Here is a 25,626-nt window from a genome sequence, read left to right as displayed (position 1 = left end):
AGATAGAAGAATTTTATAAACAAATTTGACTTTTTACATTCATTCAATAAATGATATATTTAGATTATATATAGAATAGATACATCATTAATTTATTCATTAAATTTAAACAAATTAAATTTTAATTATAAGAAAAATTAAGAAGGAAATTTATAGTCTAAAATTAAAATAATAGACTAAGTTGATTAGCTGGATATTTTTAAATGACTGAAATATAATATTTATTAAGTAAAATCTTAAATTAAATTAAAGAATTGCGGTGCTAATTAAGTCTTAATTGTTATAAATAGATAATAAAAAAAATATGTATGTTTTAATATTAAACAAAAAACATATAACCTTATCTGGAACGTTAGATTAATTCAATGGTGGATATTGGATGAAAGTTATCCAGATTAAAGTCCCTGAACCTGAACCTCGTGCCCTCCTTTGCTACATTAGAAAGAACTCACCTGGTCTATAATGTGGTTAAATACATTCAATAAATAATTTATGAATATATTATTAGTTATTACTACTAATATAGTTAACATAATTCCAGTAACCATAACTATGAACTGTGACTTACTATCTATAACTTTCACACCGTTTAATTGAAAACCAAGAAAATTACCACGTCTAAGTTCATAAATCATAACTAATCAGTAACAATGATTAAGTCTAACACAATTAATTAACAGTCTCAACTTCTTTATAAAAAAAGTTGGATATATTGTACTCTTCATTTGTCTTGTCAAAACTAAAGACAATTTTATAAAATTATTTGTAATTTTATAAAATTATCTATAATTGTTTTAATATAATAAAAAATCATCACTTAATATAATTTCCTTTTATTATATAATTTTGGTTAAATTACTTCCGACATCCTTTAAGTTATTTAATTTTAATAGTTTGGTCTTTCAAGTTTTTTTTACAATTTGGTCCTTTTGAGTGATATCTGCCACCTTTTTCTCTCGTTTTAATCATTTATAATTGTTATGTTTTTTTGAAACACTTCATCATTTTTACATCCCTCAAAATAATTGCATCTACAATTAGCACATTTTCTCGGTTAAAAAAGGATAATGGTGCACACATTTGATAACATAAATGACCTAGTTATAACGAAAATAACATGAAGGACTAAATTGTTACAATTAAATAACTTAAAGGACTTAAAAGTAATTTAACCTATATTTTTTAAAATTTATTATTTTGTCTTTGACCGATTAATTTAAGGGAATTTCATAAATGGCCATCCATTTTCGGAAATTTCGTTTAAAATTACTATATAGTTTTAACCCAAGATGTTAACTATCAAAATTCAAACTTAATTTTATCATATTTATTTAATTATTAAATAATAATTTTGAAGGTTTTTAAAATTTTTAATACATTTTAGTCAATTGACAACTAAAAATCTTTCCTTTTAAGTATCTTCTCACTATGGTAAATTCAAAAGGCTAAAATATGAATTTTGTAGAAATAGCCATTTTCTGATTTTACCATGATTGAACAAAATCATTTCAATAAAAAAAAAAGTAAATCAGAAAAAATTCAAATTGTTTACTTTAAGGTGAAAATATCTGAACAAATTTAACCCTTTCCCATATTTATTTGTATTTTTCTATATTTCCAAAAATTCTCAAATTTGAATTTTGTTTTTTTCTTGATATGTTTAGGTCCAAAGATTGAATCTTTGAAAGGTGAAAGTGACACAATTTCAACTTTTTCACGCGCCTTGTAGCTTCTTCACATCATATATTCAAAACACAATAAATTTTTCTGTCAAGATTTTTCTGACAATTTGAGTTCAAAGTTTGTAACTTTTTCAGGTTCTTGCAAAAGGGTAGGTAGCATTCCAATCATGCCTTCAGGTCCTAAGAAGAGAAAAGCTGCTAGGAGGAAGAAGGAACTTAACCTCTCATCAACCAACAACCCTCCTCAAGGTAGCTAGCTACATTATCTGATATATTCTTTTTTTTTCTTTCAGAATTTTGTTTAGTGTATGTTTAGATGGAGGCAAAAATGATTCAGATGTATAAAATTGATTCTTGATTCTGACATGTTTGAGTGTTACTAGTTAGAATTGTTTTTGCCAAATTTGTTCTCAATTTACATTTTTTAGGTGTGTGTTTGGTTCTGCGGTGAAAAGAACTTATTTTGATTAAATTGATTCTTGGTAAAAGTGAGTTGAAGATAAAATGATTTATGTATGGATAAATTTATGTAAAGTGAATTGAACAATAAATATGATATAAAAATCACAGTTATAATTTTTAGTTTCAAGTAGAATCAGTTCTTGAGACAATGTTTCTACAAATCTAATAGTCAATAATTCATGCATGCGTCCTTTTCAATTATATTTTTTATTTTTTATTTTAATTATAATTTTTTGGTATATTTGGTTAATTTTTGTACATCGGTATTTGACAGTTAATTATTCTTGATCAATTTTGTTTTGGGTTTTTTTGGTTAATTTGGGTATGTATGTATGTATGTCTGTTAATAGTTTTTGCCTTGTATTACTTTGATTATTAGGGTATATGTTGATTTGGTTGGTTTTAGTTGATAAGAGTTTGATTGATTCTGTAAAAAAATGTTAGGAAATGATGATTTGAAGCCTCGTAATGAGAAAAAGAATGATGGCAGAGGCAATAATTTTCCTGCATATCACAAGAGCGGTGGAAGTGAAATGGTTCATAAAAGAGACTTGTCAACTGCTCGGCCAATTGCTTCTGATGCCGTGTCTGTGGAAGAAGTTTGTGGTGATTTCAAGATTGGACAAGCGTTAGGAGGAAAGGAAAACAGTGCTGTTATGGTAAAGAGAGATTTGAGATTTAAGGATGGTTATGAGAAAGAAAATGAAAGATTTGAGCATACTGAAACTGCGAAGGAACCATGCTACCAGAGTGGTATTTCAAATGGTGAATCCCTAGCTAAGAAGAACTCTAAGGATGAGATATGTGATTTGCTTGAAGAGAAAATTGCATGTCATGAGTTGGTTAAACCAGATGAATCGTCACCTTCCAATACGACTGCGGCTTCCATGTCTGGAGTAGCCCCTCTTCTAGAAGTGATCGATCATGCTGGGAAGTTGAATCAGGATAGTGTATATCCCTTAACAAATGAGAATGCTACAACATCGCATATGGAGGAACCTAAGCCAAAGGAATCTGATAGTAAAGTGTTAATTTCATCGTCTCGTAGTCCATTACCTAATGATGCAGCACATACTAAGAATTCCAAGACTCCAGAATGCTCAAAAGATCAGGTTTTGCATTTTCGGATGTATGAATGTTTCATTACATAATTATGAATTGTCTTTCTTTTGTTTGAAATTCATTTTGACTATATTTTTCTGTGCTGATATGATATCCAGCCTTTCGTAAGGTCGACTCCAAATTTGGTGCAGAAGACTTCATGGTGGAGTTGCTGTGGACTGTTTGAAGTTTTGTCAGGTTCAAATAGATAATTTCAGGTTTGTTCATTACTTTTTAGTCTATGTATTAATTCAATCAAATGATTTTGAAGTTGCAATACTCTTTCTGATAATGCATATTTTGAGGATTTTTTTCGTGTGATCTATCCGCTATAGTATAGATTTCGACACTGCAAATCGATTTATGGTTGACATTGACTATATCTGCTTTCTGCTTTTCTTGCAGAAATACAAACTTAGGATCTCAACTTGCATGTCAGAAGAGGGAAAATGGTGCTTCATGAGAAACTTTTCACCAATGCAAGTTTTTCGATGGTGCTTCTACCGAAATCCTAAAATCTTGTTTGAGACCTTCCAAAGCTAAAACAGAAAAATTAGAAGGACTTTGTTAAAACATTTTGATGTAGAGTGTCTAGGTTCAGAGTTTCCAAGTGATCATATAAGGTTTGTTTACATTACTATAGGGAAGTTTATTGGATTTATTGTATTGGCAACAAATTTACAGCTCAATTCTTGAGCATGTCAAACCACATTGTTAGTTTTGTGATATAGAAATTTGGTCTAAGTTTGATTCATTTTCCCCTCACTCATGAGATAAAACAGCATTGTGCTTGTGATATGAGCTGTATGTATAGCTTAGAAGCTTCCATGATGAAATTTATTTTCTTGTATCATACGAAATTATCAATATGCCCTCTGAATTGAAATAGTTTTATGCTAAGAAGCACAAATATCTCTAAGAGTAGGCGTGTCGCGATGTCTGACATGTGTCGGTGTTCGGTGCAGAATTAAAGACAACAATTTTTATTATAATATTTTTAACTTTTTTAAATACTAACGTATATGTAACGGTGTTGGTGGCCTATGTTTTTGATATAATTGGTATTGGAGTGTCTGTGTCGTGGCGCATTGTCCGTGTCGGAATCTGGGATTCGGCTGTATGGCTTAAAATAGTTGTCAGTGTTGATAAAAAATAATGAATAAAATTAGATATTCTTTATTGCTTTTGTAAGTTATACAAATCCAATTATTCAAATTACATCAGAAAAAGTAAAAAAAATCAAAGACAGTTAAAAAAGAAATACAAATATACATGCATTCCATCATGCCAACCAAAATAAATAAAAAAAAGAAGAAAAACTCTCAACTTTCAAGTATATATATTATATGCAGCAGCACCATGAATAGCAATTATGTAGAGAAGTTGTGTAACTGAGAGGATAATTAGGAAAGCCTCCATGGTTCTCTGCAAAATTGCACACATCAGAATTCTTTGAAAGTGAAAAATCCGACAGTAAATAACATAAAGTCGACAAAGAAAGTTGTCAAATGATTGTGTTTTCTTGGCTTACCAGGCGCGCGTTTCTAATTTGAAGCTCAATCTCTTTCCATGCAAAGCTGTAGAACATGAAACTCTTGTTAGATCGGTTCGTGAACGTTTAAATTGACAGTTAATTTGATAGAATTATAGTGAGTAGATTACCCCATGGCAAGAAGTGTAAGAGTCCAAGCCAGGGTAGCAACTGAAGCTGCAGATGGCAGACTGTTAGCAGTCCATGAACAGATATGATTGATTCCGGAAATTGCTGATACAACACCAACTACTCCAGCCAACAAAGAAAATGTAACAAAGAATCCAGTTGAAGCATTTCCCATTGGAAAGAAAATGGGTGAAAAATGAGCTGGAAGTTTTAATTCCGGACCTGCATAATTCTTAGCAACATAAGTATGACGAAGAAAAAAAACATTGAACAACGTGCACGGGCTAACGCCAATTCGGCTGTCTCTCCAAAAAAATGCGACGAATGTGAAAGATAGGAAATAGGAAATGTTTTCTCACCTATAATAAAACCATGATCTATTGCTCTATTCATAGCCCATGCACCAATGGCTAAAACTATGACATACATGCAAAAGTTCAGCACCAAGAGAAGTGTAGCTATTGACTTCATTTTTTCTTTACCAAACTATGTAGTATGTATTTTTTGATAAAGAAAATGAGTATTTGTTTTCTTGTGAGAGTAAGAGTTCTTATATATGAGAAATGGATAAAAAGAACTTTGGGTTCTTTTCTTGACAAGGATACTTATTAGGTTAAAATCTCCTTGCAGGGTTGTAAAGATGATGTTTTATACTTCACATACAAGGCAAGAGAAAATATTCTTGATTCTTTATATATTCAAGGATTGTTTAACTACAATACCTTCTCAACAGGAAAACATTCAAGGGAGTTGTCACTTGTTTATTATGCAAGAAAAGTAATATTCTTAGCCTTTTGAATTCAAAACATCTTTGTTCAAAACCTTTTTAGAAATTTTACATTTTCTATTAGTTTCATCAAACAACTGATAAAGTACTTAATAATTTTTACTACAAGTAGAATAATAGCATTTCCCAAGATTCTATTGAGCCTGACACCTTGATCTTTCATATTCCAATTCTTGGAAGACAACATTCCTTCTTTTTTTTCTTTTCAGCTATTACTCATTCTGGTCCCATTTATAAGAAAAGATTCTTTTTAGATACATTAAATAAAGGGTTAATGAACTTTTTGGTCCCTCTAAATATTGCAGATTTCGTTTTTAGTCCCTCTAAAATTTTCCTTTAAGAAATCGTCCCTTCAAAATTTTTTGTCTAAACTATTGGTCCCTAACGTCAAATTTGCTAGAGATTAGCTACGACTTTAGCCACCGATTAGCTACGAAATTTGACGTTAGGGACCAATAGTTCAGAAGAAAAATTTTGAAGGGACGATTTCTTGAAGGAAAATTTTGGAGGGATTAAAAACAAAATTTGAAATATTTAAAGGGACGAAAAAGTTCATTAACCCTTAAATAAATAATGTATTTGGACAACATAGTGTACAAATACATTATTTATTCCATGTATTTGAAAAAGAAATATTTTCTTATAAATAGGACCGAAAGGTAGTATTTTATTATTCATAATATTAATGTTTATCATCATTTCTCTATAATTTCGTTCATGTTTTTTTTTTTCATAAATCCTATTTTTTCTTAGCATAGAGACTAATATTTACTTACTCCATCCCAAAAATATGCACTCCATCCATTTCAAAACATAAGGAAAAAAAACTCATTTTTCTTGTTCCAAATTAAAAAACATCAACATTTCTTTTTCAAAGTGAAATTAAACTCAAACTTAATTTAATATCTCTCTCCCTCTCTTGTTTTATCCATAACCAATTATTAATTAAAATTGATTTTACATTTTTCTACAAAACTTATTGTAAAAAACATAAAAATCCTGATCCTAATTATTATATTTGGATTTTCTTAATAAATGTGATTATTATATATATTTTTTCGCTTATATATTGAAACGGAGGGAGTAGTTAAAAATAAAAATAAGTAAATTACAATTTACTCCTTAAAAATATATTAGATGTAGTTTTTTTTTTGTCTTAAAATTTTTTCCTCAAAAGGATTTGTTAGCAATTGAACAGCTTCCATACATAGGATGAAGTTGTTAATAACCTGATAATAAATTGACAATTCAAAGGTACTACAACAACAAAAGTAACATTTTTTTCTTTCATATCTCTATCATCCTAAGATTGCAACAGTGTTCATGAAGAGCTTCCGTTTTGAAAAAGGCAGAAAGCTGAGCTAAGAACTGAACTTCCATTGCAAACATTTGTAAAAGAATCTCAAATTACTCTTGAATAAACACATTGTGCCCTTATGTAAACACATTGTGAAGAGACATGGAAATACATTAGCCTGAAACAAAAGTCTAATACACAATGACAATAGTTCTTGGTATTGGAAAAAACATGAACTAATGCATAAATAATACAATTTTTTCATCCTCCTCGATGCTTACTGATCTTTTTATTTCATGTTCTCTATCTTGATAAATAGCTACCAAACCATTATGATCGATAAACCTCAGGAAGCTGAAGGCCGACACTAGCAGCAGATTTTCCAAGTGTCCTTTTAACCTCGTCTGATCTATCAACTGCAATGTTATATGAGAAAAGCAACTCCTACAAGATTGTTGATAATGAATCATGGTCAGAAAACCAGCCAGATAAAATGTGCTTTTTGTCTAGTAATGATTTACACTACCGACATAAAATGAGTCAAAACAAAAATGCTATGATTGATATCCATAATTAGACAAAATCTGCAGAGGATTCCTTCTGTCTTGATCCAATTTGGCTATATGGAATTATTCATCACTAACAAAAAAACACATTACATCCTCTTCTGCATCTTACTTTTATTTTGCAATATACATACAACAAATAAATCTGTTGATATCTCAGGAAGTTTTAAACTGAATGTGTTTATAATTTGACCATTTTTGGAATAATGTACAGTACAGGCCTATACAATAGAAATGCTGTTTGAGAAGGGAAATTACAATAAAACCAGAGTTTCGTAATACCTTGTGATAGTGCACGTTGTTAAGAAGGTAAGTGTAATCACGAGCAAGCTTGATTTTATGTTGGACAGCCACACCATCAGTCAGATTTCGGTTCTTGTGGAATTCAGAGGTTACATATTCTAGAAAATGTCTCTTATTCTCTTCTTTCCCAATATGTTTCTTGACCGCCTTGAGAAGATGGCGATAGATGTTAGCAGTTTGGAAGACTTCAGTTCTCATTCTTTTTCTATAAATATCCACAATCTTCTTCCTGCAAGGTATGACATATTTGGAATAGAACAAATTTAGGAACCTTGTATCTTGAGAGCGGAAGAAATTAGAAACTAACAAAATGGGAGAAGGGCGTTCCTTCACACAGTAAGGATCACCAATTCCTTTGTATATTGGATTTCTAGACTAATAATAACCTATGCTGTTAATCTCATATAGCGTCGTGCAGCACTGACCCCCGAAAATACTATAGCGTTATAGAGAGATAGGTGCCAAATTGACATCTATACCTATAAAAAAGAAAAGGATTTTAAAAAAAGGCTGAGGAATTTCACCCCGAGACCCTTATAGCGGCTGCAATAACAGTTTGGGCTACAAATAGCAGCCGCTACACCTGCTATTGTTGACGGTGGCTCGCAGGCCAAAGTTTCATACTGAGCCCTACCACTACTACGCTATTTCACTATAGCACGCTATTGACAACATAAGTATCAGTTAGTTCAGTCGGTGAATTAGTTCAGAATATGTTTGGTGTAAGCTGGTTTGTTTTACAACCACTGATTGAGCAGCCCATTCAATCAGCTCATTACATTGTTGTACTAATCAATTCTTGTGTGATGATTAAGATAACGAAAATTGAGCTCCACTCATAGAAATCTGGTATCTATCACCTCTCTTTTAAGTTTCATGATTCTCTTCTGTTTCTCTATTCAAAACCAAACCTCCTCTCCTTCTTCCTCTTCTTTCATTGATTACTCAACCAATCTGCCAGAACCTTGCTACATTGATCTGAATGGGTCACGGAATAGTGAAGAAAATTGCAACGTATGTATTTGGATTTACTGAGAAACAGGCATGAAAACATTTTGTCAAACAGTTAACGTGCAATGTCTAAAAGTAAAAGAATGAGTAGGAATCTTCACCTGAAACAAAAGAGATGGAAAAGGTGAAATGAGGTCCTAACTAGAACCTTGCTCTGGGGTGGAAACGATTTTGTTTTGTAGGGAGATTCTTCACTTAACGATTATATTCGCTCACTGCTTTTGCGCCACCGTTATCACGTGTTTGCGTCGACGACGAAAGGAAGGAAGATTGGCTGAAATTATTATTATCAGGTATAATTAGTCACTAAATTTTTTGTCAAAAAAAAATAAAAATTAGTCACTAAATTTTTTAATTTAATTTATTTTAATATTTTGTTTTAATTCTTTAATTTAATTTATTTTAATATTTTATTTTAATTCTTTTATTAAAAACTTTAATTAAAAAAATTAAAAAGTACTTCTTTTAAAATATTCTACTATTTGAAATGATTTCTACCATTAACTTTTTTAATTATAATTTATAGATATTCCAAATTATAATTATGAAAAAGTTGGAGGAGTTGATCGTAACTAAGAAGATAAAGAGGTGGGATGATCATTACAACAGAATAATTTTTAAAGGAGTTATATTTTTTTCTAGTTAAAAGATTAAAGTAAAATATTAAATTAAATTAAAGGATAAAAAATATATTAAACCTTATTATTATTATTTAGTAGTGGCATAGAGGGCAAAAGGGCATATTAGTCGGTTTGCATCTGTAATAAAAAAAAAACAGAGGTAAATTATAGAGTACAGGTAAAAAAAAGGGCATGTTAGCCTATTTATATCTGTCTCAATTTATATCACATGCTTACCAAATAATTATTTGTAAAATTTAAATTCATTCGATTAATATTGACATAGTTACAAATATATGTTAATAATGTGCACAAATTTTTAAGCATTCATTCGTACTTACAATAATATTTAAAACAGCAGTAAGAGAAATATTTAAAAGATGGACATTAAAATGAACCGTCTACAACTGATATCTCATAGATGCGTTTACATCTACCTGTGAATTCAGATGAGTTAACAAAACTTATTTTTAGATATTAGTCAATTTTTCCAAACCTAAAATTTATAATAGCTTCCGTTAAATATTAGTTTTAAATCATTCTTATTATATCATATTTACAATTTTTACAAACCTACAGATCTTTTTAGAATGCTTTGTGCTTACTCACATGCTTTCTAAGAAACTTTCCAAAAGACCATCAATCAAATACTGCTCAAAGTCAAGCCTCTTTAACTATGGAATTCTTATTTGTTATGCTACTGAAAAGAAGATACATCTGGTTGGTATAGGTAATATCAATCAATTCTTATAAGCATTTCTTAAATCATGCAATCTCATCTCTACACAACCTCAAGATCCCTCTCATTCCGATGTGAATTTGATTTTCACCTAGAAGCTTCCAAAAGCAGCTCATTGTCATGCCTCGTGTACTAATAACACTTTCCATCTTCGTTGGCCTTAGGTGTTACATGCCCACCAGCTTTCACTTGGTTCGTCTCCAAACCATATCGTGTTGGAACATGCATGCTCTGATACTATTTGTAACACCCTAGACTGCTTTCAGGATTACCAACTGATCTCACAAACCAACACACATCTTTTCAGCATGCTTTGTCCTTACTCACACATTTTTTGTGAAACTTCCTAGAAGGTCAATCGTCCAAATACTATTTCAAGTCAAGTCTCTTTAACTATGGATTTCTTATTTGTTAGACTACCGAAAAAAGATGCATCTTATTGGTATAAGTAGTACCAATAAATCCTTATAAGCATTCCTTCAACCATGCAGTCTCATCCCTACACAACCTCAGAATCCCTCTCATTCCAGTGTGAATTCGGTTTTTATCTAGAAGATGTCAGAAGCCACTCATTGTCATGTCTCGTGTATCGACAACCACTCCTCGTTCCCGTCGTCCTCAAGGGTTTCATTTGGACAGTTACAAGTGTTTATGAATGAGGAAACAAAAATACAACTTAAGCACTCTATTCTCTTAACATAGGAACAAGACTCAAGAATATAGTATTACATAAAACAAAAGACTCAAAACAAAAAAACACGCCTAGATATATTGTACAATGTCTAAGCCTTCACAAAGGAGAATACCCATTTAAATAGCAACAAGGTCCAACTTAAAGGTCCATTTGGGTTTTGGTCTTTGAACGCGACTGAACTTTCCAAAAGCGCAATCAACCAATCTTCAATTATGTTGATTGAAAATATTGGATTGATTAAATCTTGATCATATCAAAACTTCAAATTCAATTTTGCTAAAAATGATCTTTGAGAAAAAATTCCTTATTCTAAAAAGCTCATAAGAGATTAAAACTTGATTAGATAAATAAGAAAACAAATTCTTAAACAACGCGGAAATTACTCAGTTAGTCTTACGCGCGAAGCTATTCTAGACGAGACAAGACGTTTCACAGAATGAGAAACATTATGCTTAACATGTTGTTTCCTTATTTAATCACGGTGAGACATGATGTTTCACACATTGTCTTAACATCTTGCTTCACATGATGCACATAAAATGACATCTGTTATATGTAACTACAGCAACACATAGTTTCCTTTCATACAAATGGTCATCATAGGAAATATTAAATATTTAGATAGAGAGAATTTGACATGTCCTTGATTGAGGTGGACAAAAAACCGTGGTCCGACCGAATCCGGTTCACCCGCTAAAAAAATAAACCGTTCGTACAGTTTATTGTTGGCCCACGGGTCTGCAAGTTACTTTATTCAGTTTGGAACGGACATGACCAGTCGAAATCGGATCAAACAATTCCATCCGTTTGAATCCCACACCGACCGAAATTTTCTTTCTATCTCAGTTTGTAGGTTGCTTTATTATGTGTAGCTGACACATTTTAATAGAGTTAGTTTATAGACATGCCATAATACACTTATATACCACAATACATGAACTTAATTAACATCAACTTTTATTGATACTTTATGGGAATTAACTACTTGAAGTATGATAATTGTGAGAAAAATTATGTAAATTTACCCCCAAACGAAGGTATATCTGTGGCTTTCAAATGCATAAACAGACTAACTATCTGCTTCTAAAATCTATAATTCATGCATTTTGTAAATGCTTCTTCTCTGTGTGAATGGTAACTCAAATTGATGATCATGCTTTCATCAATAGCTCTTACACAATTTAATCCATAAATGACCAGTTGCATGCAAAACCTTTGAAACATATGAAACAAGAGACTTGCTATAAAAGAGATTAGAAAATACTTGGCTGTGCATCAGAAACAAAACCTGCATATAACAGTGCTCCCACAAAACACTATTCTTACTTATACTTGCACACACAGATATTGACAGAACCTGGAAAACTGCTTCAGAAGTTTACAAGGATATGCTTTATTTATACGAAGGTATTGGACTAGCTAATATTAAACACAAAGCATTCAATTTTATTGATGAAAGCATTATTCTGAGACTAAACCAAAAGCATTCAATTTTATTGATGAAAGCATTATTCTGAGACTAAACCAAAAACAATAGAATTATATGCTAAGTATTTTAACTATGAGCAATCAATTCTGTCTAAAAAGAAAGCATCCAATATAGAATTGTAAGTAAATATATTATGTGGTTATCTTCTACCATAAATCTCATTCCCAAACTCCAAACATATGATATTCTCAGATTTGCACAAACAGCCAATTCGGGAATTGTAAGCTATTGTATAAGGAAAGCATTTATTCAAAGACATTCATAGCTTTATCCACCATTTTAATCATACAAAATCCATTAAATTTCAAAATGCAGGAAAAGTTCTAGAGTATCAACAATTTAAGATAAGGAAACTCCAATCCATTTCTTGTGAACACTCTTTCATATACCGAGGTTGGGATGAAATGGATAGATTCAAGTCTTCAACCAACAAGCTTATAATTGTGAATTAGAGTAAAAAATCACATATAACAGCTCTATCATAAAACATAATTTATGACACAGCTATATATGGAGGAGCAGGAGATCCAGGTACATGTGCGTATGCATCCAACATATGCGTATGCATCCCTTGAACACTCTCATCCAGCATGATATATTAAGTATATATATAATTGTCTCAAACTTTTAAAGATCTAGAAGTAATGAAAACTTTGTTGGCATGTATTAAAAAATTGCAGGAAAGCATTCAAGTTCTAAACTATAACCCGTGTTCTTACTGACCAAACAATTTGAAGACCATTCCAGTTTTCACTTTTCAATGCTTCTCTTTAAAAGCATTCAATAATCAGCACACCATGTTTATGTACAATGATATCAACTTTTAACATTATGAACACACAAACCCCAAAAAAAGGAGAAAAAAAACAAATTTCTGTAATAGTCTACAATACAAAACAAAACTGGTAATGAATTGAAGAATCAACATACTAAACCATCTTTCAAGCCCTCAAATAGGAGACTCGCTATAAAAGAGACTAGAAACATACTTGGTTATGCATCAGAAACAAAAATTAAAGTAGATAACAGTGTTCCAATAAAACACAATTTCTTGTAAAATTAACTATAATCTTTTGATTTTAAAGACTGTTTCAGCTGAATTTTGTTATAGCATTCAGCACAATCATCTGCTGAATTAGATTCAAATACTAGTAAGATGTAGGATTTGACAAATTCTAACATCCCAATCCAATTCTAGAAGCCTCTGAATATGCTAAACATATCTAGTGCCAACTATACTCCCTCTGGCCTTATTCTTCAACATGTTTAAGAAGTGAGGTTTCTCTATTTATATTTAGAATCTGGGAAAGTTAAAAAGAAACCCATTTTCAACATGTTTTACAAATGTGAATCAAAATTATGTGCACTTCAACATGTACCCCTTTTAAGGGATCAAAAGCCTTTTTTTCCATTAGATACATCAACTACATAAAATGAAATGATGAAAAAACGTTGAAACATAAATTCAAAATAATAATGTACAACAATAGACAAATATCTTACCTAGTTCCAATCTTACAATAGACCTCTTGCAATCATTTCGCAAAGAAGTTTCTCCGCTGTATCATTTTCGTCTTTATCAAAAAGGGAACAGATAATTATTTCATAAGTTACGGCGTTTGGAATGCAACTCCTATCTTTCATTTTTGATAGCATGGTCAATGCTTCATCAAACAAGCCTTTGTTACAAAATCCTTGGATCATAATGGTATATGTATAGACATCAAGTTTGTAGCCTTTGGCCAAAAGATCTTCAAAAACCTCTTGTGCATCCTCTAATCTTCCAACTTTACACAATCCATCGATAATAATATTATACATGTATGTGTCTGGTTGAATACCCTTATCTTTAAATTTTCTTAACAATGCAATTGCCTTATCAACTTGATGGTTTTTGCATAAAGCACCCAATATAGAACTGTACGTAATTATATTAGGTAGTTGACCTTTATCACACATCTCATCGACAAGCTCCAAAGCATACGAGATTCTCCCCAATTTGCACAAGCCATCAATGAGGGAACTATAAGTTATAGTATCAGGAACGATTTTTCTAGAATGCATTTCTTTGAAGAGACTTATAGCTTTGTCTACCATTTTAATCTTACAAAATCCATTGATCCATGATATTGTAGCTACAAACATTCGGAGTCACTCCCCTTAGGGTCATAGTCTTAAATATAAAATTAGCCATGTTCACTTCATTTACTAAACAATATCCATCCATTAAAGATCCATACGTAACAACGTTAGGTTTTACACCTTTTTTCATCATCACGGCCAACACATTTTTAGCTTCTTTGACTTTTCCTTCCTTACAAAATGCATCAACCAATGTATTAAAGGTAACGACATCGGGGTTTATGTTTTCTAATATCATTTTATGTAACAAATCAATTGCTACTTTCAATTTACCAACAATGCATAAGCCAGAAATTAAAGTACTATAAGTGACAACAGTAGGAGAGATTCTCTTAGCAAGCATTTCAAAATATAAATGAAAAGCATCGTTAACAAGTTTATCCTTACACATACCGTCAATAATCATGTTGTACATTACCACGTTAGCCTGGACCAACTTCCCATCAACTTGCCTGAGTAGCTGTAGTGCTGCAGTTGTTTCACCTTGTTTACATAAACCATTGATCAATGTCCCATAAGTAACTTGGTTCAAATGAAATCCTTGAGCAAGTAGTTTATCATGAAAGTGCAATGCTTGATGGAGGTGACCTTTGAGACAGAGACACTTGATGAGTGTAGTGAGAGTTACGGCATTTGGGTGGTAACCCATTTTGAGAATGTTGGCAAATACAGAAAAAGAAAGAGAGATATGACCCAATTGAGAAAAACAATTGATCAAAATGTTCAAAGTGACTAAGCTTGATTGAATTCCAGTCTTCAATTCCAATTGTCGATGAAGAGAAACAGCGGTGGAGTAATGTTTGGCCTTGACAAGTGAACCTAAGATCTTGCCAAATTCAATGATAGAAGGGGTAGGATTGTGACGGAGCAGCAAGTGATTGAATGAAGAAACAAGATTGTCTTTCTCTTCCTCATGGAATATTTGAGAGTATGGCCTTGTTGAGGGGAAGGAACGAATGAATTTAGGGTTAGAAAGTATGAAAAGAGAGACAGCAACATTGTATCTGAACGACATTGTTGTTTGTGTTGCAATGAGGTTAGGTTGAATCTTGTTTCTACAAATTTCTATTATACTAGTAAGAACCATGCTATCGCACGGGTCCCGTCTAGATTCACATTACATGTCTATCAAATTATTATTTGTAAAGTTTGAATTCATTATTCAATTGGTTAACATTTACATAGTTACAAATATATGCTAATAATATACACCAACTTTTAAGCATTGATTCATACTTACAATAAATCGTACGACAGATTTTCTAACTTCAATTATATAAAACAACATTAAGAGAAATATTTAAAAGATAGAAATTAAAATGACCAATCTATGTTTACTTCTACCCGTGAATCCAGATGAGTTAACAAAATTTAGTTGAATTCATTTTTTTAGATAATAGTCAATTTTTCTAATTCAAATATTACTTTTAGATTTTAGTCAATTTTCTCAAACTTATAACTTATAACAGCTTCCCGTCAAATATCAATTTTAAATCCTTCTTATTATATCATATTAGCATTAAGAGAAATATTTAAAAGATAGAAATTAAAATGAACAATCTACCGCTGGTATCTCATAGATATGTTTACTTCTACCCTTGAATCCAGATGAGTTAACAAAATTCAGTTGAATTCATTTTTTTAGATAATAGTCAATTTTTCTAATTCAAATATTACTTTTTAGATTTTAGTCAATTTTCTCAAACCTATAATTTATAACAGCTTCACGTCAAATATCAATTTTAAATCCTTCTTATTATATCATATTTATAATTTTTACAAACCTAAAATATATGACAGCTCCATAATATCTTGAAATTTCAGTTCTAAATAAATATTTGCTCTACCTTTTTTGTCTAGGAGAAATTTATAATAGAAGTTTAATTCTACAAAATTTATAAAATTTTGTAAATTTTAAAATTTTAAATTATTTGATATTTCATTGAATAATTTTAAATAAAAATATAAAACTTTAAAAGAAAAGAACATTAGATATCATGTTCTTTTTTGAGTATTAGAGTTTTTTTAGTTTTTATTACTATTATTATATTAGGAATTAACTTTTTTAATTTTAGGTAGATTTTTTGATATAGTTATTATTATATTTTAACATTATATATATATATATATATATATATATATATATATATATATATATATATATATGTGTGTGTGTGTGTGTATATATATATATATATATATATATATATATATATATATATATATATATATATATATATATATATTTATATACATATATATATATATACATATATATATATATATATATATATATATATATATATATATACACACACACACACACACATATATATATATATATATATATATATATATATATATATATATATATATATATATATATATATATATATATATATATATATATAATAACTTCAAATATTTACAAATATCCTTAATAACAACTATAAATATTTATTGTTATAAAAAAAAACTATAAATATTTATAAAAAAATTGTTTATATATATATATATATATATATATATATATATATATATATATATATATATATATATATATATATATATATATATATATATATATATATATATAAAAGGGGACGACTCAAATGAGAACATTTGGTTATTATGAGAAATGAGAACAATGAATCACGACCATTAAATTTTTGATTTTGTTGATTTTAATGGAATGGATTGGTTTCTATTTCTAGTTTGATTTAAAATAAATATTAAGGATCATAGAAAAAGAAACCAATCCAATCCATTAAAATCAACAAAATCAAAATTTAATGGTCGTGATTCATTGTTCTCATTTCTCATAATAACCAAGTGTTCTCACTTATATATATATATATATATATATATATATATATATATATATATATATATATATATATATATATATATATATATATATATATATAAAATAACTTCAAATATTTACAAATATCCTTAATAACAACTATAAATATTTATTGTTATAAAAAAAAACTATAAATATTTATTGTTATAAAAAAACTATAAATATTTATAAAAAAATTGTTTATATATATATATATATATATATATATATATATATATATATATATATATATATATATATATATATATATATATATATATATATATATATATATATATATATATATATATATAAGGGGACGACTCAAATGAGAACATTTGGTTATTATGACAAATGAGAACAATGAATCACGACCATTAAATTTTTGATTTTGTTGATTTTAATGGATTGAATTGGTTTCTATTTCTATTTTGATTTAAAATAAATATTAAGGATCATAGAAAAAGAAACCAATCCAATCCATTAAAATCAACAAAATCAAAATTTAATGGTCGTGATTCATTGTTCTCATTTCTCATAATAACCAAGTGTTCTCACTTTTATTTATATATATATATATATATATATATATATATATATATATATATATATATATATATATATATATATATATATATATATATATATATATATATATATATATATATATATATATATATATATATAGGGCATATGATATGAGAATGCCATATTTATATGAGAATGTGAGAATGAATCCGAACCATTGGATTTTAAAATAAATGGTGGAGATTATGGGTGAATCTTTTTTTTATCTCTCCTACTTCATTTATTTCAAGATGCAGGAGAGAGAAAAAAAAGATTCACCCATAATCTCCACCATTTATTTTAAAATCCAATGGTTCAGATTCATTCTCACATTCTCATATAAAAAAGTCATTCTCATATGATATGCCATATATATATATATATATATATATATATATATATATATATATATATACTAATTTTAGCTTATTTTTAAATGAGTAAATATCCATATTAGAAAAAAAAAGTTGAATGAGATTGCGTAAATAATAAATTTTTTTTTATATTGAAACACTAAATTACATGGTTCGATAAAAATTAAATGAATACAATAAATTTATTCTATGTGAATTAGTGAAGTTATACCTAATTTTGTTGTTTAATTAGAGGTTGTGGACTATATTTAAATATAGTATATCGCGATTGCAATCATTATTTTTATATCAATCAATTTACTTTCAAAAACATTTTTTCATCGTTACCATTATTAAAAATGATTATTATTTAAAAAAATAATATTATTCTTAGTTAATTTGATTTTATCATTTTTAACTAACCTTAATGGAATGATTTCATGATCTTGATAAATATAACAATCAATATAAATTTTTCTCCACACTTGCACTGGTCTTCGATCCATTATTTATGTCTGGCCATTATTTTAAAATGTTATAATATTAATAAAATTTTAATGATAGACATTCTCTTCAATTCTAAAATAAAAGTTATTTAAGGTTATTAAAAAGCATAACGTTATCGAATTTTAAAATAAAAACCATTTTATGACATACATTAATGCTTCCGCACGAAAAAGTTTATCATTATAAATAATAATTGTCTAAAAAATAATAATAATTTTAAACAATTAAGAAATAAAACATGGTATAAATGCATTTATATAAATGAATTATTTGAAGATTGTTTAAATTTAAACAAATTTCACATAGGTTAACTGTATTTTAACAATTATATAATTCAATTGAATGATTTAATATTTTACATGTCTTTATAGAGGAAATAATTATTTAAAGAACTCTTAAACAATTGAAAAGATTAGTAAATTATTTATTTATAAGAAGATAATTCAAACTTATTGAGAAAAATCAAGTCAGTCACATAATAAAATTATTTATTTTTTAGGAACCATGATTTTTGCCTCGACATCTATTTTGTAGGTACCACCATTTTTGCCTCGACATTCATTTTTGTATAATATAAAATTTAATCAATTATTTGTATTAACTTAATATTAAAACTGATGCATTAAAACACATACTTGATTAAAATTGTGACACAATATTATTATTTCTATTCTTAGTTATAATACTCTTTTTGAATATATATTTTCTAAAAATATAAAACTTTAAAACTTTAAATGTATTTATTATTATTTTGTGAAATATATTTCTTATTAATACATTTAATTTGTTTTTAAATATAAAAACGTCATAACTAAATATATTTATATTCAAATGATAACTTAGTAATAATTATATCATACAATCACACACATTAATCACACTATAAGTATTATTTAATATACATAAAAAATGTCAATATTTTATAATTAAGGATACATGATGTATTTTATAACTAAATATATCATGTATCCTTAACAACTTGTTCAGAACTTCCAACAACAAACTTATTGCATGTGAAAACTCATACTGAAAGTGCAGAAAACTGAGAAATCATTTATTCATTATAATATGATAATAACCCTAAATCTACAGATCCATCCATTTTGTTACTCAGCAGAGACATAAGAGCCTTGTGCATATCATCCTTCCTCAGCAGAGACATAAGAGCCTTGTGCATATCATCATGCTCCACAAACTCTAATAAATGATTTAAATCAAAAAGAAATACATCATAATCAAGTCCATATTCTAAAAGAATGTAACATCCTAAAAAAAATAAAAACTTACCAAAAAAGAGGCAGCCCTCTTATCACTTGTACCTGAACCTGTTCAACAACATAAAAAATTGTAAAAATACAAACCTTAAAGCATACGAAAAAACAACAAAGAAAGCAAAACAACCAATATATTCATTATCTGTGAATCATACATGACATACCCCAAGTTTTTCAGCAAGTGTCATACCAAACTGTTCAGGAAAAGAACCTGAAGAACTTAGGAATGAGCTGTGCAGTGAGCTGTTTCTATGATTCCCTGGAAATCCCTAACGATTTTCAAAATAAACATGAAAATCAAACAATCAAATGAAACCTTTACAATTTAAACATAAAACCTTGATTAAGTTCAAGTAATATAGATATCATGCCACTGAGTTTCAGTTTCATAGATATCAATCAGATGAAGCATATTGCTTTTTTGAATCAAATACTTTCTCCAATTCATGCAAAGAGGTATCCCATAGAAATATAAGAAAAAGCTTTTCAAAATTGTATCCCATAGAACCTTCAAAAAACCAAAAACATATATTAGTAATTGAAACCCGTTTTCATTAGTAACAAACTAAGAACATCTGTAACTATGAAGCCCATAGATTTGACCTGCATCAAAATCCATAAAACCCGTCATCTAAAAATTAAATCAAAATTTTACGATTCAAAACAACTAACAAAAATATTTGCATACCATGGATAGGTTAAAGGTGGTTCGATGTCAAAGGTTTAAAAACAGATGTTTCTTGTTGAATCTATGAGGTGGGAGAAGCCATTGGTGGTGATGTTGTGCCGATTTTCGCCTGTGAGGTGAATATATAGTCAGCCTCATGTTGTGGATATTAGGGTTTATGGAAAAGTGGTGGAATTTAATGGAGATAGGAAGTTGTGTGAATCTGAAAACGTCGTTTGGGATTCTTGAGATATTTGTGAAACTTCTCTCTCCATTCATGTACATGCAGAGAATATAGAGAGTTTGTGTTGAAGAATTGAATTTAGGGTATTGAATTGTTTAGTGGGCATTCAAAGAACAAATAAAATCACTCTCTCCATTCATGTACATGCAGAGAATATGGAGAATTTGTGTTGAAGAATTGAATTTAGGGTATTGAATTGTTTAGTGGGCATTCAAAGAACAAATAAAATTAATATAGAATAATATTAGAATAAATAAATCAAATAATGCTTGCATAAGTGAACGTGCAGTATCATTAATTTTGTGGTGATAGCATTTTAAGTGAACAAATAATGGGTGCATTTAAAGAATTTAAACGAATAAAAAAATAAAAATTTGGGTTTTGTGTTTTTTTTTTGTAGTGGAGGGTTTTGTGTTTTCAAAAACGTAAAACATATCAATCCAAATTATAGAATAAGTATTCAAATTGACATTTAATAGGAGCTATTAGGGTTTTGTAATTTGTGTAAATAAATAACTAAAAATAAAAATAAAAATAAAATACCAACAAAAATTAAGAGAGCAACACATCAGCAGCAATAAATGTCAAATCAAGGCAGCTGCTAATATGCATAAACATTTATTTATGCATGGTGCATAAGTTAACCTAAGCCCTTGGATCAATATTTCCATCTAATGGCTACAAATCACCATATATATATTTACTAAAAACTGAAAAAAAAACGTTTTCGTGATTTGTTCGTTCTCAATTCAACGACTCAGACATCATTTTCTTCTCAATTCACCACCGTCGCCACCGCTGCACCGTCGCCACCCGCCTGCACCGTAGCCACCGCCTGCACCGTTGCCACCGCCAATCTCCGCCGATCACCACCGTCTTCATCCTTCCTTCTCAACACATCACCACTGTTGCCATGCTTCCTTCCCAACACCTAATCATCGTCGCCTTTCTTCGCCGCCATCAATAATTCATTCCGGTGATTTCTCACAGCTCACTTTCATCCACGAAATCATAGGTATTGAATTTTAAACTTGTTAAATTTAATTTTAGATGATTCACACTTCAATTTCTGGATTTCTATAGAACTGATTGTTTTACCTAATTCAAGAATTCATTGAGTAATGTATGTACTATGGTTGAGTAGTGTTACGATTCCATGAGTAATGTATATTTTGATAGAATAACCTTGCATACTTCTATGAGTAATGTTCGATATATTTTGATATAATAACCTTGCCTAATGTATATCGGATAAGGTGAACGAAGTGAAAAAGTACAAGGCTGTCGAAATTTCGAAACGTGACAACACCGAGAATTGCTCTGCAGCATCACCACAGACACACCGTTGAAACTCCCTCTCTTTTGGTCACAGCTCCGCTCCGCCATCGGTGAGTCAGACTTGCTCTCCCTATCTCACCTATCATCTTTGTTCTGCTTATTTCTGTGAAATTTGGTTAGAAGGGTATCACACAAAGTGTTTGATTAACTGAATGTGTGTATTATAGTGTGTCTTATAGAAGGATTTTCTTTGTAATTTTTCTATGAACAATAAATGAATATTATGTTACTGGCCGTAGAATTATGTTGTAAACCATGAGTTTGGGCTGCACAATTATGTTGTAAAGCTTTTCTCCAATAGAACTAACCGTGCTTGCATATGAACAGGGGATTTACATTACCCTTAGTGTTGAATTTCAATAGAACTGATTGTAATTATGTTGTAAATATGGTTGAGTAATGTTAGGATTCCATGAGTAATGTGCAATATATTTTGATAGAATAACCTTGACTGTGTAATATTGAATATGCATATCTATCTGTCTTATTAATAAAGTTGTAATTTGTATTATGTAGGTTGTGTTGCTAATGGATGAGATATCGTCTTCCACAAATGTCACTCAAGATGTTGGTTCAATCTCCGATGAAAATAATGAACCGTGGCAACATTTTGTCTTCCACGAGCTTTCATCAATCAAGGATTTCTATGCTAAATACGCTCATGAAAAGGGATTTAGCGTGAGAAGAAATTTGCATTCCTTCTATGATTCTCGTAACAAAAAAACGGACATTGTGCAATATATCCGTTATGTTTGTAACAAGCATGGTTTCAAGCACGGAAGTCGGGCGGATCCTAAGAACAAGACAAACTCGGATACTCCTGTTCTCATTGAATATCATAAAGAGAAAGAACTTCCCGAGGAAAGGACTGGTTGCCCAGCTAGTATTTCGTTGAAGTATGATTCCAATGTTAAAGGTTATCACATATACAAATGGAATGTTACTCATAACCACCCTCTCCATAAACCCGAGCATTCGCATTACTTGAGATCGGCTCGAGAGATTAGTGAGCCTCAAAAACAACTTGCTATAATAAATTCAAAATCAGGCATGTCTGTAAGATCCTCCTTTCAAGTTATGCGTCAAATAGCTGGTGGTTCAAAGAACCTTGGGTATTGCTTCCAAGATTTAAAGAACTTTCTCACCACTGTTCGACAAAAGGAAATGGTCATTGGTGATGCAACTATTATCCAAGAATATCTTAGAAACGAAGCTTTGAGGAACCCGTCATTTTATTATGATATCCAAGTAGATTCTGAAGAGAACATAACTAGTATTTTCTGGTCAGATGCAATCATGCAGCAAGACTATGAATTATTTGGTGATCTCATCAGTTTCGACACTACTTATCGAACAAATACGGAGTATCGCCCATTAGGTATGTGTTCTATTCATTTCACTACTATTATATCAAGCTTCCATTTTATTTTGTATTTATCAGTGCGTTGATATATTTTCTCTACCATATTTATTATTACATCATGGTATATTAGTATAAAGATATATTGATAACATCCTTTGTTTTAGGTATGACACTGCTTTTAGATTGATATCATCAATTGTTTTAACTTTTTCGTTATATGTTTTTGTCACACATACCAGCTCCGTTCCTTGGATTTGACAACCACCGTAAGAGTGTATTATTTGGTTGTGCCCTGCTATACGATGAGACTTCAGCAAGTTTTGATTGGTTGTTTACCACTTTCCTGAAGTGCATGAAAAATAAGAAACCCATTACAATTTATACAGACCAAGCTTCTGCTTTGATGAAGTCAGTTCCAAACATCTTCCCCGATGTCTTCCATGGCTTGTGTTCTTGGCACATGGGGGAGAATGCAAAGTCCAACTTAGGCTCTAGTTGCAATGGTGCATTTCTTGACGAACTACATCACTTGGTTTCGAATGTTGATGATGAGGCAGAGTCTGACTTCAATTGGAATAAGATGCTTCAAAATTGTTTTGGTGGTAAAGCCACTTCTGAATTTACTTGGCTTGTCCAGATTCATCGTAATCGTACTCAATGGTCTTCTGCTTGGGTGAAATCACACTTCACTGCCGGTTTGAAGACCACACAGTTAAGCGAGTCGTTCAATGCCTTTCTTCGCCACTTTCTTCAGCCAGACCACTCACTTGTGCAATTCTTTATCCATTTCAATGTTATGGTTGAGAAAATGCGAGATAATCATGCTGATTGTGATTTCAAGGCTGCTAATACTAGGCCAAGAAACAATTATCCCAACAGCCAACTCATGAGGTCCGTTGTCGCCAAGTATACTCCAGCATCGTTTGCATTCATTCACAAGCAATATGATCTTTCTTTCAAATATTATTATGAGGAGGACATGTCAAGAAGTTCAATTTCTAATAGAGTTTTCAAAGTGTTCACAATTCAACTTGTTCGTGATGCCGATGAGATGGATTTTGATAATGATGCCGCTGCGAATGTTTATATGTCGGTCGAAGAAGTTCCAGAAAACCTTCCTCCTAATGATCAAGATCCTTTGCGACTTGATGAGAGGGTTGTTACGGTAGATATTGGGAACAAGATTTTTACTTGTACCTGTCGGATGTTCGAGAACCGGGGATTCTTATGTCGCCATGTTTTCAAGATATTAGACTTCTTAGGGAGTTCTGTCCAATACCAGTCCTTGAAGTCCATACCTGACCACTACATATTGAAGCGTTGGACTAAAGGAATTCGTCCATCCCTTGATGCTTTAAAACCCATCAGTATTGGAGGTATTCAAGATACTACTTTTGCACAAAGATATCAACAAGCTTCTGGTGTTATGCTTCAGATTATAACCCGTGTTTGCATGGACCCTGATGCGTGCCAATTTTTTCTTAATGCTGCAATTGAATGTGGGAAGCAAGCGGAAGAGTTGATTGTTGCTAAAGGTGTTTCCGGTCAACCTTCATCTTCCAGGTCTGCATCTTGCAAAGATACTAGTGTTGCTGAACCTCTTGTAGTTGATTCTAGTGTAAAAAAGTTCAAAAAGAGACCCAATCCAATCAAGGCTAAGAAACGGCTCAAAAGTGATTATGAGTTAGCTAGGGAGAGACAAAGATTCATCGCACAGCGGAAGAAACAAAAGAAAGAAGATGATGCTGCAAAATTAGCTTTAACAATCACCAATGTTGATTGATTTTCATTATTTCTTTCCATTGTTTTAGACTATTATATTTCAGTCTACTATTTCAAATTTTCATCATACTGTAAGCAGAATTTTATATTTCATTCTACAATTTGATTGTTTTAGTTATTGCCAATTTAGCTT

The 25,626-nt window shown here is 30.2% G+C and overlaps 4 protein-coding genes and 1 pseudogene across 4 annotated transcripts; 2 read left to right on the top strand and 3 right to left on the bottom strand.

The window, feature by feature from the left end:
- Positions 1-1,715: 1,715 nt before the first annotated feature.
- On the top strand, positions 1,716-3,999 carry LOC131647683 (uncharacterized). The gene is made up of 4 exons (XM_058917547.1): positions 1,716-1,931; positions 2,589-3,256; positions 3,365-3,463; positions 3,651-3,999. Exons 1-3 carry the CDS (start codon positions 1,850-1,852, stop codon positions 3,455-3,457), a joined length of 843 nt encoding a protein of 280 aa, XP_058773530.1. The 5' UTR covers positions 1,716-1,849; the 3' UTR covers positions 3,458-3,463; positions 3,651-3,999.
- Positions 4,000-4,410: 411 nt separating this feature from the next.
- Positions 4,411-5,492, bottom strand: LOC131647684 (membrane protein PM19L-like). Its single transcript, XM_058917548.1, has 4 exons — positions 5,265-5,492; positions 4,908-5,127; positions 4,777-4,822; positions 4,411-4,670 (listed from the first exon to the last, which is right to left on the bottom strand). The coding sequence occupies exons 1-4, from the start codon at positions 5,374-5,376 to the stop codon at positions 4,575-4,577; spliced, it is 474 nt and encodes a 157-aa protein (XP_058773531.1). The 5' UTR covers positions 5,377-5,492; the 3' UTR covers positions 4,411-4,574.
- A 1,557-nt stretch (positions 5,493-7,049) lies between these two features.
- LOC131647681 (uncharacterized) lies at positions 7,050-9,129 on the bottom strand. The gene is made up of 3 exons (XM_058917546.1): positions 8,971-9,129; positions 7,838-8,087; positions 7,050-7,433 (listed from the first exon to the last, which is right to left on the bottom strand). Exons 2-3 carry the CDS (start codon positions 8,054-8,056, stop codon positions 7,320-7,322), a joined length of 333 nt encoding a protein of 110 aa, XP_058773529.1. The 5' UTR covers positions 8,057-8,087; positions 8,971-9,129; the 3' UTR covers positions 7,050-7,319.
- A 2,181-nt stretch (positions 9,130-11,310) lies between these two features.
- On the bottom strand, positions 11,311-15,581 carry LOC131653271 (pentatricopeptide repeat-containing protein At1g12620-like; annotated as a pseudogene).
- A 5,207-nt stretch (positions 15,582-20,788) lies between these two features.
- Positions 20,789-25,494, top strand: LOC131650890 (protein FAR1-RELATED SEQUENCE 5-like). The gene is made up of 3 exons (XM_058920593.1): positions 20,789-20,803; positions 22,865-23,726; positions 23,951-25,494. The coding sequence occupies exons 1-3, from the start codon at positions 20,789-20,791 to the stop codon at positions 25,492-25,494; spliced, it is 2,421 nt and encodes an 806-aa protein (XP_058776576.1).
- Positions 25,495-25,626: the final 132 nt, after the last annotated feature.

Source organism: Vicia villosa, linkage group LG2, assembly GCF_029867415.1.
Source record: "Vicia villosa cultivar HV-30 ecotype Madison, WI linkage group LG2, Vvil1.0, whole genome shotgun sequence".
NCBI lineage: Eukaryota > Viridiplantae > Streptophyta > Magnoliopsida > Fabales > Fabaceae > Vicia > Vicia villosa.
This window is presented reverse-complemented; position numbering and strand designations above follow the sequence as displayed.